The sequence below is a fragment of the Parasteatoda tepidariorum genome, chromosome 8, assembly GCF_982258835.1.
Source record: "Parasteatoda tepidariorum strain Cologne lab strain chromosome 8, Ptep-v5.0, whole genome shotgun sequence".
In the NCBI taxonomy this organism is placed as follows: Eukaryota; Metazoa; Arthropoda; class Arachnida; order Araneae; family Theridiidae; genus Parasteatoda; species Parasteatoda tepidariorum.
The window spans coordinates 99,453,304-99,469,886 of NC_141762.1; the positions used below are offsets into that span (position 1 = coordinate 99,453,304).

The 16,583-nt window shown below is 29.1% G+C and overlaps 1 protein-coding gene across 5 annotated transcripts in view; it reads left to right on the top strand.

Moving 5' to 3' along the window:
• The window catches only part of Cog1 (conserved oligomeric Golgi complex subunit 1), a 51,951-nt gene extending 35,368 nt beyond the window's left edge, over nucleotides 1-16,583 (top strand). For all 5 annotated transcript variants that reach the window (XM_087169499.1, XM_087169495.1, XM_087169498.1 and 2 more), the window contains exons 24-29: nucleotides 616-693; nucleotides 3,568-3,644; nucleotides 5,035-5,323; nucleotides 8,148-8,321; nucleotides 11,136-11,273; nucleotides 16,464-16,583. In XM_087169499.1, coding sequence (XP_087025625.1) covers nucleotides 616-693; nucleotides 3,568-3,644; nucleotides 5,035-5,323; nucleotides 8,148-8,321; nucleotides 11,136-11,267 — 750 coding nt within the window. In that variant the 3' untranslated portion in view covers nucleotides 11,268-11,273; nucleotides 16,464-16,583. The remainder of the gene's footprint in view (nucleotides 1-615; nucleotides 694-3,567; nucleotides 3,645-5,034; nucleotides 5,324-8,147; nucleotides 8,322-11,135; nucleotides 11,274-16,463) is intronic.

Consider the following 16,583-nt stretch of genomic DNA (forward strand, 5'->3'; position numbering starts at 1 on the left):
TTATCTGTTTGAAAGTATTGCCTTGCAGAATAAGCTGTAGCTGTATACTTTCTAGCCATAAGTAAAGCAGTTCAAGAGTTTGAGATTGTTGTTGTTTACATTTATATTGAAAACATCATCCGTAATACTTATCTATCAAATTCTGAAAGAGTGCAACAATATAAAAAAGGATGAAATGTTATAAAACTTTTAAGAATATTGGATTAATAATATGTATAAAACAATTAAGATGTGTATAGTTTTGTTTGCTTTTATGTAATCAAGTGCACCCTTGTATTATTTTATTTATAAAAAAATATGTTTTCTTATTAATAAGTAATCTAATTTTGTTATTTTTGACTATAAAACAAGTTACATTTAGAAAACAGATTTCGACTTACATTTTCATTAATGAAGGTTTGAAGACATCCGGAAAAACACATTTTATGCTGCATCTTATGAATGAGTGTTTTTATCAATTTTGCAGTAAAAACTCATAACTTGTTTCAATTTAACTCAAATTATTTGTATGAATTTTATAAAATGTAATATTGAATTCTTTTTATAGGTTTGAATGTAGAATTAAAAATTATTCACAGGCTATAAAAACAATTTCATTTTTATCTTCCTTTTCAGCAATGGGATAAAATTGAAATACAAGAAGAATCTGACCAGGGAAATGCCATTCATTCTGTTTTAAGAATACCACAAAATGTAAGTTTTTACCACGTTTATATCAACTTGCCTTCGTGTATGTCTGTTCGGGTGGAATTTTGTAATTGATTTTAAACTAACCCAACTGGCTTCAGACTTCAAATTTGGCACATAGTTCAGAATTGGATGACAATGCATGAAAATGAAGAGAAAAAGACATACGAAGTGAAGAAAAATTAATATTTTCGCGATTGTCTTTTGTTGTCGATTCGATTATTTCAAATTAGTGTCACATGTCAGTTGAAAAGTTTTGGGTACAGTGAGTGAAAAAATTGAGATTTTGGAAGTGAGTACAAAAAAAATAAAAGTTATATTTTTAAAAACCACGTTTTTGTAGTGGAGAATAATAATTAAAAAACAAAAATTCGAAAAACGTGGGGAGCATGAAATACATAACAGTACATATGCACATTTTCTTACTCATTCACATACACATGCATATACACAAACATATTCCACATTCAGATACAATTACAGATAACATACACAGATTCTCATGAGCACACATACGGTTACTGTTATGTATTTCATGTGTCCCACGTTTTTCATTTTTCAAATTTTTGTTTTTTAGTTATTCTCCACTACAAAAACGTAATTTTTAAAAATAATATTTTTTTTCTTTTTTAAGAAAATGTTTTTGGACAAACTGAGCTTTAAAAAATATCTGCAGAAATGTTTTCCTCAAAGAAGTAATTCTTAAAAAGCTAAGAATACACTGCTATAAACCAAAGTCAGTTCTGAATATTCGGCAAAGAATTGAAGAAATCAAAGATTTGTTAATGAGTTGCTTTGTTTTTGCTAAAGATCAGGGGTGATTGTAATCTGCTGGTTCACCGGTATTTATGAATGATGAAAAGAGTAACAATGTATGAATTTTTAAATGCCAAAAGACGACTCGCGATATGTTATTTTTAAATCACATGAATGCAAATCGCAATGAGCGATTTTTAAATCTCGTTAATGTTAATACAAAATGTGATGTGCGAGTTTTCGCCCATGTGAATACGAATTACGATATATGACTTTAAAATTGTGGGACGAATCAAAACCTATAATTTTTAATATGCATAAATACAAATCACGATATATGATTTTTAAATCATGTGACTACCGTCATTCGGGGCTACTTTGTGCAGGATTTCGCAGTTTTTGAACTTTGACATGTAAAAAAACTATGTTAATTCAAACTTTAGTAAAATTTATCGATATTATATTCATAACTGGACTCAGACGAGTGAATTTGATCAATATTGACATTATTTGTATGTAATATTTACGAATAATAAGTCAAAACATACCTTGCACAAAGTAGCCCCCAAATAGGGCTACTTTGTGCAGTGATAGGAATTCAGTTTAATGAGAATGTTTTTAGTAAAATATTGATATAAAATTGTTAAAAAAAATAATTGTTGACATTTTTAAAGACAAAAACATCAAGATATGTAAAGATATTAGTTTAAAAATAATTTTCAGCTTTAAAAAACCATTTTTTTTGAAGAATTTTTTCTTAAAAAGAATGTTTATTTCAGAACATTTGAGTTTAAACAAAAGGAAGCCATATAATTTTTTTAACATCGAAATGGATGATATTTCAAAAATAATAATTATTACATATTCATTAACATTTATAATATTGATAAATTTGAACATAATATGCTTGAATGAACATGACAGAACTTGCTCTTCAGTTTCTGTCAAAATTACCGGATGTCCTATAAAATGTATTTTTAGGTGTTAAATCGTTTGATTAATTCATTAGAAAAATCATTGTAGAAGAAAAATAATAGTTTACCAGGAATTGTGAATTTTATTAGAGATAGTATTTCTGTGGATTTTGTACTTCCGAGAAGCTTCTGCAATCGACATACCACCAGCAACTGCTTGCAAACATTGTTGCAGCTTTTCTAAAGTGTAATCACGGTAGTTTCTCGTTCCAGGTACTTTTTTATAACGTCTGACCATTTTTCTGTCGGAAAAAAAAAACGAATGAAACTTTGCACAAAGTAGCCCCAAAATGCATTTTTTTTTCATTTTCCGATTATTTGTTATTAATTTTCAAATTTTTTTAACTCTAACATGATATAATTGTTTATTAATATATAAATAAAAAATTTTGCACTTACGACAATTGTTTTATCAACGTCTTTGCATTTCACAGCTAAAGTTTCCACGCACACTTTTCGACATCCGACGTTCTCGGAAAGTTGTTGACATTGGATGAACGAAACACACTCTGAGATTGCTTTAAAATTCGAAAAAATTTTTGTAGTAATAAAAGAGACTTCTATCTTCAAATTCCACACATTTTTAACGTGAAATAAACATAATACTGAATAGCAGCACTTGAAAAATGCCAAATTCGAATTTGCACAAAGTAGCCCCCGCTGCACAAAGTAGCCCCGAATGACGGTACGAAAAAAATAGGTTGGGTTTGTGTCTTTATGCTTGCACATGTTCATCAGACTAAGGAAATATGCAGGTGTATTGAATTATTTTTTTGTAAAAGGGATTGTATTTAATATAAATTTACATATCTTGTTTTTTTATTCTCTCTGGAATGGTGTCGATTTTGCTAGGATAAGTAATAACTTAAGTTACAAAAAAATTTTACATTAAATTTCTACATTTTCACGTAAATTTAAACACAAATCATGATAATAAAACCTCCTAGAATATTAAACCTGTTCACACATCACCTCATAAGCGTAGGGATACACAGGAAATTTTCTAAATTTCTTCAAGTTTCAGGAAACTTGTTATTGTTTACATTCAGTCAACCATCAATACATGGGATTAGATCACTAAGTAAGAGTGCCATTGTTCTAGTTAAAAATGAGTTTTTCATTTTTTTTTTTTTTTTTCATTTTCTCTTAGATATCTACACCTGTGGCTGATTCTCTATTCCAATTCTGTTGTCATTTGAATGCTATTGGCGGATTTTCAATCAATAGGTAAAAAATTTATCCACAAACATCATTTAAGTGACTCTACATTAAATACCTGGTGACCATATTATATGAAACTGTAGATGCAGCTGTAAATTCTTTTAACTATAATTTTATTTTTAAAAAAATTTTAATAATTATTTTCTCATTATATTATTTAAATATAAAATATTTTAAATTAACACATATGTTTTATAATATTTTTTATTACAGCTGGATATAACTCAAATCTTTTTTAAACAATGTTCTATTTGATTTTTCAAGTGTAATTTAATTTGAATTTTTTTTAATAAGTCACTTTTGAGCAATTGTTTTACTTTATTACATTTGTATGGTATATATTAGTGCATACAGTTGTATTATGGGTGACCATATTGTATACAGCAATCATTAATTATTTAGCGTAATGTAAGCTTTAATGTGTTGTTTACTTTTTTGATGATGATACGGGGTAAATAATTTCATGAATTAAAAAATAATGATATCAATAATAAACTGATTTTGATCTTTTAAATTTTTTAAACTTTATTTTGAATACTTGCTCTTTTGACAATGGGCGAAAATTATGAACGATTTCAAAAACTGCTTATGCTCATGCAAATACTTTTAAAAAGTAGCCACAGGAAGTCAGACTTAATTTATGAGGACATTGGTGTGGGAGGTACAGAGCTTCTTTGGCCTTTAGCTGTTCTGCAATGTTAAACAGAGGTTTTTTATCCATTGTAAAATTTGTTACACGCATTTAAGTTCTTGCAGTACCCAATCTTGATAAATGTAATTTTTTGAACACTTCTTTTTCCGATGGTTAATCCTATGGATTTATGCATGGTTTTGAGAATCCTAATATTTTTAATACAACATCATTATGATACACGAATTTCGCATTTTAATTATTACTTTTGCCACTCTTTGTGAACGCCGATTTCTTTGTGTTTTGACGATCTTTGTGTACAACAGGAAACTATTGCTGTATTTCTCTTTTGATGATTCACTTTTGATTAAAAAAATCCCTAAAATTTCCTATGTGTAATACTCAAACCCCGCTATAGTGAAGGGACCGAAATTTCGGTTCACCGGGAGTTCACTATATCCGTTCCGCAAACAATTTTAACTAATAGTTCCGAACTCCTCCCTTTTATTATACATTATTTAATTAAATGGCCAATAAAATTAAATACAAAAATGACTGGAAAATAATACGTAGTAACAAATAATGTAATGATTAGTTATATTAATCAGCTATAATACTTAGTTGTTAATTATTATGCAACAATTTTCATGAAATTTATATTTCGTAAAATCTACTGTATTTTTTTTTCCTTATCTATGTTGGCAGCTATGTATAATTCATTTTGTATTTTAATGTAAAACTGACGCACATCTTTTCTGCACACAGTGAAGTAAGGTCATGGATGAGCAGGCAGCTGTTGAGTGCCCTACTGGATGTTTACAAACAGAAAGTATTTTCAACACAATCGATTCCGCCCAGGTTACTGCAGGTTCAATCCCTGCAGCTGTTATTTGATGTGCAGTTCTTGATGAGCCTGATGGTGCACAATGCATCCGATGATGTCATCTCTCAAGAAATCATAAACAGAGCAGTATCTCAGATAGATCCATTTGACATGGACGTTTTCTCTCTTCCTTTGCAGCAGAATATTAAGAAAGCTCTGCACAAATCTCTGGTAATTTCTCTTACTCATTTGAACCTTTTTTTAACGGAATCAACCTTGATTAGTATCACTTCTAATGTTTTACTTACGGTTCATCACTTTTAACCATCATCGTCTTACCTTTTTTAGTAGCACTATTTTATGTATGAAGGATTTGTTAGGAGTAATTCATCTTCCTTACATTTTCACATTTCTGCGAGCTATCAGTATTTTGTATTGTATATAACTGTTTTATTTGATTTTATTCACTCTTATTTCTTACCCATGTACCGTTTTATCTTTTCTGTGTATTTTATAGAATGGCACCTTTTATTGATTTTTATGAACTTTTAAAAATAAGTGTCTTGTGGTTAACAATTTTATTAGTTTCATTTATTTAATGGCAATGAAATTGTAGCACAAAATTTACCATTAGATCTAACTCAACAAATTGTTTGGCGCAGCATATTCTCCTTTGGATCTTGTGCCATAAAACTCTACATGAGGTAGAAATAAAAAGGAAAAAAAATTTTTATGTAAGAAAGAAATGTTTTAAAATAATTTTAAAAATTGAAAATGCCAGATTTTTTTTTGCTATACACGCGCTACCCTATAGTAATTAAGGAGAAATTTTTTTTTTTAATTTCTCAATACCTTTATGGAGAGAGGGACATCAAAAATATTTTTTCTTACATTTGATAATCTGCTTAGAGATGTTTAGGGCATACATTTCCTTACACTTATCTATAAAGTTTAAGGCTTTCAGAGGTTTGAGGGACCGACAATAAATTATGAACAAAAAAAAGGGTTTTTGAATACCCGAAAAATTGAAAGCATTATTAATAAATTAATATTAATAATAACGCTACCTCCATAAAAGTATGTTTCTTTCACATGTTTTCTTCCCTAATACCATCACAAAACGATTATTGTCAATTCTTATTAAATTTTGTCTTATGATACAAAATGAGTTTTGTGGGTAGCCCCCTTATCCGAAACTCCTGAAATAGTTTGAAAATTATGAAATTTTTAAGATATTAAAAGCGATCTATTTTTTATTAGTTACCAAATACTATTCGCTATGAAATTATGAAGAAATAATTTTTTTAAATGTTTTCTGCTCGAGTGCAACATGGAAGAACCACTTTAAATACTCGTATCTTGTGCACTTTTTACTGAGTTTTTATTTTTGTTATTTTTTCAAATTTTTCATTATAATTTTGTTATTCATTAAATATTGCTTTAGAAATTTTGTTTAAGTTTATTGAATATTTTTGAAGTCATAACAAAAAGAACAGAAGACAAAAAATTTGCTTGTTTTTTTTATAAAAAATATCTACATCTCCATAAGTATATAAGCTTGATTTATAAAGTTTTATGCAGTTATTACCTATAATAAAGTTAACAATATAAGTTACCATTTTATTGGCATATTATCTAACATAGGGTGTTCAAAAACACCTTTTTCCGTTGGTAATTTATTGCCCTGACAGCTTTAACAGGGTTGCCACTCCACATTTGGAGAACAGGGAATACCTTGAAAGTACAGGAAATTAAAAAAATCATATGAAATAACAGAAAATTCAAAGAATTTTCAGTTTTCCTTTACAAACTGGGAAAATACAAGGAATTTTTCTCATTTATTTTAGTCTTTTTAAAAAATGGTGGTTACTCAAAGTGCAATCTATAGGATATTTAAAGATATTTCAACTATACTAAACTGTTTTATTTACCATAGCATTATTTAAGTATGTTTCTTATTTCTTTAAGTTTTTCCATCAATTAAAAATAGTATAGTTAGCCAAATACCACAAATAAAACAGCACACTGATTTCTGTGTTTCCTCTTAATATATTGTGTATAATATATACAGGGAAAACACACGGAGTTATTTTTTTCCAGATTTGAGTGGCAATCCTGTTTAAACTTAATTTGTTTAAACTGGGTTAATTGTTTAAACATTTAAGTAAACTTAGTTATGCAATAAACTAAACACCTTTAGAGCTCTAAAATAATCCTAAGAATTTCTTGAGAAATTTAAAAAAAATATCTACAACTGTTAAAAAACACTTGTTGAGTGATGAAAACAACCAAAAGGAAATAATAAAAAAGGAAATTCACAATCATAGAATAAGAAATTTGTTTTTTACACTGCAAAAGTCCCTTTCCAGTTTTCAGAGAATTGCTGATGATTTGTTTAGTTTTGTTATTTTAACAAATTTTTAAAAATGGACAATCAATTGGTAAATTGCCAATGTTTTATGAATTTTTGAAAATATGAGTGTTTGAAACTGTGCACGAAAACATGTTGGTTAATTTATCTAGACGAGTGGATCTCAAAAGGTGTATGACAGAACCCTAGGGTTCCATTAATGATATTTTAAACCTTTAATTATATTTATACCCAATGAATTATACTTATTACTAGTAATTTAAAGTAATTTGGATGAAATGCCCATGAAAAAATAAATACCAGAATTAGAAGGAAAAATTCAAACAATGTATTCAATTAATTATGAAAGGGATATTCATAAAAATTGAAATTTCCCATTGAAATTTTCAATTGAAAATAAAGCAACCAAATTCAAAGGTGTCTCTCTGATAGCAGTTATACTGCAGCAGTTCTTTCCTGTTTTTATTTCAACTTTATTTTATTCATTTTCAACTTAAACATATAATTCAGATCCAGAGTAAATGCCACTTAAGATTTGTGAATTCCACTGTCCATCATAAAAATAATTTAATATTATGATACAAAAAAGTTGAACAATTTATAAAATTTTGGAACTTACAAACTTTTGTAGATCTCTAGATATCAACTTACATAATAAAGAAATGAAAATGAACTCTCTTTCAGTCTCTGTATGGCCTAATAACATCGCCAGATCAAGTGAGCTACCTCACTAGCTGTAAAATACTCTCTGTGAGTGGTCATATGGACCACAATGTGATGTTGATGTCTCCAACGGGTGCAAGGTTTCCTCATTTGCCTCTGCCAGCCAAGACATCCTCTTCTCGGGAACAATTAGAGGTGAGTTTCATTTCTTTATGCAAACTGAATGAACTCTCAAAAGTAAACTAACCTACTAAAATTTAATATTCAAGATTCCACTTTTGGTAGGCTAAATTACTAAACAAGGTAATTAATTAATTTAAACCAATTGATATTTTGAAAATAAATCATTAATTCGGAAATATTTTTGTGCAATATTATTTATGAGTATATTTTTTAGGTTGATAATGTATGTAAAATTATTTTACTTCAAACTAGAAGAAAAATTTAAAAATTTTCAGTAATTTGAATTGTAACTTTCGAATTTTAATTTACTATATGTAAAGTAATTTGATGGTAATAAACATATTTAATAAAATACAAGTACTTTCACAAACTTATTCAGGGTGAGTAGCGTTTGTAAAAAGTACTTAAAGGTGCTTTTTTGGGGATTTCGTTTTTAAAAGCTTTTAAAGGTGCTTTTTTCAGCTGGCGTTTTTAAAAAGTGCTTTGTTCCGAATAATTTTTTTTCCCTTCAGTGATATGCGGTGGATCCCATGCATTTCTCGAAAAATGGGGAGTTTGCTACGTAATCATTCAGGTGGACTTCATGTCGTACCCACGTTATGACTTGCGCATCTGCGCACACTTGAAACCGAAACCCGAGTGCTCCAATTGGGATAGAGAATATCAGATCCTTAAGAAATGTTTTTCTTTTTAATTTTGTTCTTGTTTATTTTATTTTACTTCTAACACTTTTTTTGACGTAGGGGATAAGGGTACTTTTGTTCTGAGTTCAGGGTCAGTTTGATGTGGAAAAGTACTGATTGTTTTGATTTACACCCGTTTCTTTTTGGGTGTTTTTTAACGTTAAAACTGTTTATAAAAAGTTTTCGTTTTTCAATAATATCATTGATTGAATATTAATTTTTTGAGTGCTTGAAGTTTTCTGTAAAGTGCTTGAAAAGTTTTTAAAAAGTGCTTATTTTTGATTCAAAGATTTGGCTACGCACCCTGTTATTACATATGTAGTTACTGTATATCAGTAACTTGTTCTGACCATAGAAACTCCAAAGTTTATATTGATTTAACTAATCTAACAAATTGACTTTAAAATTATTTTGTTAATAAATTAAGTGAGTTAGAATTATTAAGTATTTTGTGCTATAGGATAATATTATACATATGATTATATGTATTATTAATACATGGGATGGTTTGACTGGTAAATGTAATTAAGAAATATGATTTAAGTAAATAAAAAATTTAATTTATTTATATTATTTTTTTAATTAAAAAGAAATTCATCATTTTTGACAAGCTTGCTTTAAAGTAAAATATATTTCTCCTTTTGGCTGATACACTCAAAGCATGTGAGAGACTTAATTGCTTCAGTAGTCGAGTCAGGAGTTTGAATCCTTTATGTTATTTTTGTTTGTATTTTATTAACAAACATATATTAACATTTATGTTTTATAGTATGTCAATTAACTGATTAACTTATATTTTCTGTCATATTTGATGTAACTAACACTGCTCTGCAAAACAATATAATAATAAAATTTTTAAAAAAATCATCACCTCTCAATCACCAGTGAAATATCCAAACTTTCCTCACAGAGTTTCAAGGCCTCTTCCTCAGTTTATGGCTATATATTTTTATTTGTGTTTTTTTGTTCGGCTAAAAAAAGAAGCTAGAATATTTTGAAAGTGAGTGAAAAACTTGAACATAAATTAAACTGGGGAATAAATTTTTTTCTCCATTTATAAAAGTACTTCACCTTACCTAATTCAGGTGTAGGAAGTTCAAATCCAAAATTCATTTTGTTTTGAAAGCTACATTTTTTTATTTTCAAAAATAGTGTATTTTTTTTTCTTTTATCTGAATGTACATTTTTTTATACATAAAGTATAAATTCATATACATGTGGGGGAGCAGATAAAGAAGCACTTCTTTGAAAAAAACAAACATGAATAAATAGTAATTATTTCATGTTTTTTGAAAATAACAATAAAAAAAAATGAAATACACTTAAGAGAAAAAATCTTAACTTACTGCATCGTAAACTAAAATGTTTTATTGCCTTCTTCCTACCACATCAATTTCAAGTGAATTTTAAAAATCTTTTTTCAGATTATATTATTAAATTGCACAAAAAACTGTAGCTTATTCAGAAAAACAGATTAGAAATCTGTGCTTCATCTAAAATCTGTTTAAAAAAATCCCATGCAATAGAAGAAGAAAATTGTTTTCCACTGTTATATTTCCTTGCTTCAAATATTCTTGCACAGCCATGATGGCTCAGGGGTTAGAATGCTCGCCCCCTAATGAGGTGACCTGGGTTCAATCCCAGCGGTAGCTTGTCGATTTGAATTCTGCACCCGGCTTGCACTGACCTCAGTGCTGACTTAAAATATCCTCAATGGTAGGTGGATCATGGGTTAGAGTCCCCTTGCTGTCAGGCTAACCGTGGAAGGTTCTCCGGGTCTTCCTCTCCGTGTAAAGCAAATGTGGGTTAGTTCCATCAAAAAGTCCACAAAGGCAAATTTCTTCCAATACTTTATCCAGGAGTTCCCTTGTTTTCTGGATTGGGTTTAAAATTACAAGGCTACGGAGTTGAACATTGGTAGTCGTAAACCCTAAATTGGGTCGGCTGTTCAACGAAGGTTATAAAATAAAATGTACTTGCAGCCCCACAGAATAAACTGAAGTCTTAAAATAATCCAAATCAAACTCATGACTATAAAAAATAAGAAAGCATCTCAGGAGATTATCAAGAATGGTTTGTGTGTGTAACATGAGGCATGTGTTGCATGAATGTTTGCTAACTGTTATGCTGCTTATTTCAACAGGAACCAGAAGTAAAGAACACTCGTAGTTCTAGTCCTAACTTAGTTGCTATTGAAACTCCAACAACCCTGAAAACAACAGCATCCTTTTATGAAAAAGTAACTGCAATGAGTAGCAGTTGGTTTGGGAACTGAATTTGGGTAAGATGTTGACTTTTATCCAAGTAGTAAATATTTGTTTTCATTTACCTTTTTTTAAACACGTTTATTTGTGAAAAAGTTTCAAAAATGTCAACTGTTTCTTGTTTGATTTTTGAAGGGTTTTTTTTTCTCTGTCTCTTAAATTTGGACAATAATTTCCGTACCCTTCTAGCTACAGTTGAACTTCAATTTAAAGAATTGATTGGGACTGGCAAATCCGTTCATTAAATCGAATATCAATTTTTGTATAGAGTATGGTATAAAAGTATCGATGCAAAATACCCTTAGATATACAGATAATGAAAAAAAGGAATTATTGTTTACTACAAGCTTAAAACTTATAAGTTATATGTTAGGAAATTAACTTTAAAATTATCTCAATTTTTTAAAGCCACTTGCTTTTAAAACTTAATACGTAATACAGTCGGACTTCTATTTAACGAACTTCCATTTTACGAATTTCTCTATTTTGCGAATTTTTTCATGGAACCAAGAACATTTTGGAAATTTCTTCGTTAAATAACTTCTAAATAGCGAAGTGAATTTTCTATTTAACGAATTTTTTTTTTTAGATCTACTTTCCCCATTTCCCAAAATATTTGAGAAAAGTATTAACTAGTTAACGCATTTTATGAGGGAAATAACTTTGAACTGATTTTCGCATCCCCTTAACTTTTAGAGAAAGCAGTAAAATTCCTTTCCCTTTTTGTTTGCATTTCATACAGGAAATGCAATCCCACTAGAAAAGGGGGGAAAGGATCAAATTCCTTGAATAGAAAATGAGCAGAGAAGATAAAAGGAATGGGTCATCAAAGTGTGTGGTCCCTGGTCCCTTATTGACATGTCATATTATCTCCACCCCCACTGTTCACTTCCTTTCTAGAAAAACTTTCTCGTTGTTCACTCGGTAGAGCTCCTGTTTTAAGATTGTTGATCAGAGTGCTGCTTGTTGCTTTTCTTACGGCTGCAAAATGTCGAAGCGAAAGTGCCTGACTATTAAAGAAAAAAATTACAAGATAAAGGTGCATCAATTGCAATTTTAATTATTTCTAGTATCCATGAATTTAAAACCTATTCTACGTTGTGTAAGTATTTCAAAAGATGATTTTCTATTTAACGAATTTTCCATATAACGAACTTTTTTTGGAATTTAGCGACTTCGTTAAATAGAGGTCCAACTGTACATACAGATAATTATACACTTCAATTAGGATGTGAAATATTCAAAATTTTAAATGCGAAAAATTTTTAGATATATTAGCTCATTTTTTTCCACCGATTGTTTGTTAAATCATAACTAACAATTTGTTAAATGAGAGCATTTTAGCACTCCTTTTGTAGGAACAAAAAAATATTCGTTAAATCAAAGTGCGTTAAATCGAGGTTCGATTGTATCTTTTAGTAATTATAACAGACTCTCAGACTTCTGTGTTCAATCTCAGACCACCTAAGTATTTTTTTTCCTTGCAGAGTGCATGAATCATCAGACATTTTTCACTTAGCCCTGTAGGAGTCATAAACAATGAGGCTAACATAAGCAATAATAAAAATTAGTATGATTTCGATGAAAAAGAAAAAAAGAGGCAACACTTCTTGAACTTTTTGTATGAAGTAGTAAAGAAATTGATATAAAACATATTTTTTGTTAAGAGAGTTGAACTACTCATTACGAGATGAGAAAGTTAAGACATTTTGAGTAACATAATTAACCAAAACGTTTCCCTTATTTCTTATGTCTTTTTACGGAAAATCACTTACCCCTTAATTCACTGCTTTTTTACCCATATTCCAATTAAAAAAAACAAATAAATAACTTACTCTTTAAATTATTATTACAAACTTATAAAATTATCTGTGTTGATAAGTTTAATTCTGATTACCATTTCACTAAGACTTCGTTAGGATTATTTTCAGCTAATTTAATTTTTATAAGTTTTTCTATTAGTGAATTTTTTTAAGTGATTTTCAATTCTTAATTTTTTTTTAAATAAATACCTTTTTTTTAAAAAAAAATGAACTTTTCATAACTATGAATTGTTTTCCTGTTTTGATGTGTGTACTTTTTGAAATGTATAAAGTAATTTAAAAATTGTTGAGGATCAAATTCAGTTATTGCATAATGTTGTGCAATTCGATAATGTACCCTGCATGTATGTACAATATATTTATATCCTATGCATATATTTTCAATGCATGAATGACCCATGCATGTACAATGTATGTATGTTGTATGTTCCACACCTGCATGTATAATGTATGAATGCCCCATGCATACATGTACAATTTATTTATGAACAATATGTGTTTGTATATATGTGCAATATGTTTATGTATATATGTACATTTTATGCATGTTCAGTATTGTACATGTGTACCAATGCATTCGACATGCATATTTTGTATCTTTGTATACACACATACATTCGTAGCATATATATTATATAGATGTAAAGTTTACAGTGTGCAAAGAAAAAAGATATTACCTTGGATAACTTTTGTTCTAATAATCGTATTTTCATCTTGTAACTGTAAATCTTAATGTTTTCTGGGGGTGATTTTCAAATATGCAAATTATTTAATGCTAACTATTAATTAAGTTACGAAATCGAGCAAAAAAACGTACTTTCTCTGAATAAACATATATTTGTTTTACACATTTAGATTCTTAATCTTCAAGATGTGAGGGGTAGCCGCAATCTGGAAAATGTTCTCCCCATAGTTTGGTCAGGACAGCGATCCAAAATTCGGACTCCTTAATGCTAATTTCGCTTTTTGCATTTTTAGTCATATTTTTAAAACTAATTAAGCAATTTAAAAAAATTCACCCACTTATAAAACCCTTTTACCCAAAGATAATTTAATGCAAAAAATTATTTTTGACTATTATTATTTTCAACTATTTAATTTAGTTATGGATAAAAATTTATATCATATTAATCTACTTATTTTTCTATTGCAACACTGTTTTTATTTGGTAGAAACCAAGAAAAATTTTAATAAATGAAGATAAATTATTGATTGTCTTTTTTTATTTTTGCTTATTTATTTGAATAATGAGAAGTAATTGCATATGTGTGCACAGCAAAAAATGCAACAGTTTGCTTTGTTTTTTAAATGACCAAAAAGTTATGGACATACAATTCGATTTTGACGTACAAACTTTTTCCCTACTGCCAAATTTAAGAAAGTTGCCCTTTTAAAAAGGTTATTGTTTAAAAAAATGTGCTTAAAAAGTTGCTAATATTATTTCTCAATTTTAGCACAATTCAAGAAAATATTTCTATATCTAGAAAATGCATGATGTGCCTTATTTCGTCGAACAACTACTGAAATGGAAAATTGTAAAAAGATTCCAAAACCGTGCTTTTTTTTTCTTCTTTTAATCTGAACTTTCATTTAGAAAAATTAAGTTTTTATGTTTGTAATAACAAACATCTGTATTTTAATATTTCAACAGTACTTATGAGTCTTTAAAAAGAGAAAACTGTGGTAATTATAAAGTTATCATAAAATTTAAAATTAAACTTCTACATGCGATGTTTTGCTATCTTGTCATTCATTCAGTTTCTTTATGGTTGTTTACAATTGTTTAATCTTCTATCGCGAAGTAATTGGGAACTTTTTTTATATTTTCACCATCTATGCAAATCTTTATTGCAACCAAATTGTTTCAAAATTTTCTACCATATGTAAAAAGAAATATATGTTTAATCAGAAAAAGTACGTTTTTGTGTCTGATTTCGTAACTTAATTAATAGTTAGCACTAGTCATTGTCCATAGTTAAATTTCAACTTGAATTTAATAAAAACATGGATTTAACAGTACTAAAAGTTATTTTAATTATGAGTACATTTTCAATTGGGTCATACAGAAAAACGTTTCACTGAGAAAAAAATGTATCATAAAAAATAAAGGTCTGTTAGAATAAATATAGAATAATGTTTAAGGAAATGTTTGAATTTCGACTTCCTGTAAAGTTTATAGAGGGAGAGCCTCGTCGTTTCATTTTAAAAAAACTCAGCATAAAAAAAGGCTCGCTTTGATATGGCGTAGTTTACCGGTTAGGTTCACCATATTGCACTATATGATCAAACACGGGCAACCTTTTTTTGTAGAAGATAGCTTACAGAAAATCTCCTCTTTTCCATAGATTGCAAGGAGAACAGGGTTTGCTTTTTTATTTGTGAAACTACCATTTTTCTTAAAGTTGAATTTGTGAAGGTACTACTAGATGGTAGTAAATTTACCCTGGACAGATCCCTGGAAAAAGTTAAGATGCACCGTTTCTGTTGGGTATTACTCTCATATAATACTGTATACGTCAAAATGGGTGCCATTAACCCTGACGAGGAGAAAGTGTTGTATGATATTGCATGTGGAGACTGAGCTTTCGACTATGCCAACCTTCATCTATCAAAAGGTACCTCAAGGTTGATTCGAGTTTGCATGTCTTAGTGAATTGATGTTTCATAATCGTAGTGGTTGTTATGACACAATACTGCAACACCAGAATTTTATCAGGGATGGAATTCGATGAACGGATACCACTAGTTTCCGTGTGTGCAAAAGACCGGGAGAGCTGTGTTAAGTTCACCGGATATTGAGTACTTGTGACGCTGCATTAAGTTTGCGGTTGTGTGTGTGATTTCTTCTATGTTGCTATTAGCAGATGAGTGTGTGCAGGATCCTTTTGTGTGTGAATGAGACTGATAATCAACAGCGTGATGAGGACGATGACGCAGTCACAAATAGCAAGTCAACTTTTCAATTATTACCACTAGTCAAAGTGGATGTTAATTTCGTTGTAGACGAGTTCATATCACGTCTGCAGGTCACGAGTTTATGGAGGTACGGTTTTTGAGAGAAATAATTAGGCACACTGCTTTTAATAAAATTTATGTAATAAACAGTTTTGAATAATAATATAGAAAGTATAGTTGAACAAGCAGAGATGATAACAAAAACAGATCGTTAATATAGATATATATACAACATTAGAAGAATAATCAAAAAGAGAACATAAATTGTTTTGTGTTCCTTGCTGCTAGGGGATACCCGACTAGCAGCGTTTAGTTGTAGTAGACAGATTACCAGATTGCAAAATTAAATTTTTTTAAAAAATGCTTGTTTGTTAAAAAATCTGAACTGCATTGTTGCACTTTATTACTAAAAAAATGAATTTTTTTTAGGTTTTATGGAAAAAGCACCAATTCCCATGCTTTGAGAGATTGTGAATACTTGTTAATTTTACTTTGAAATATTATAAATACAGTGTTAAACCTATTTCATTAAATAAAATTATTTTATTA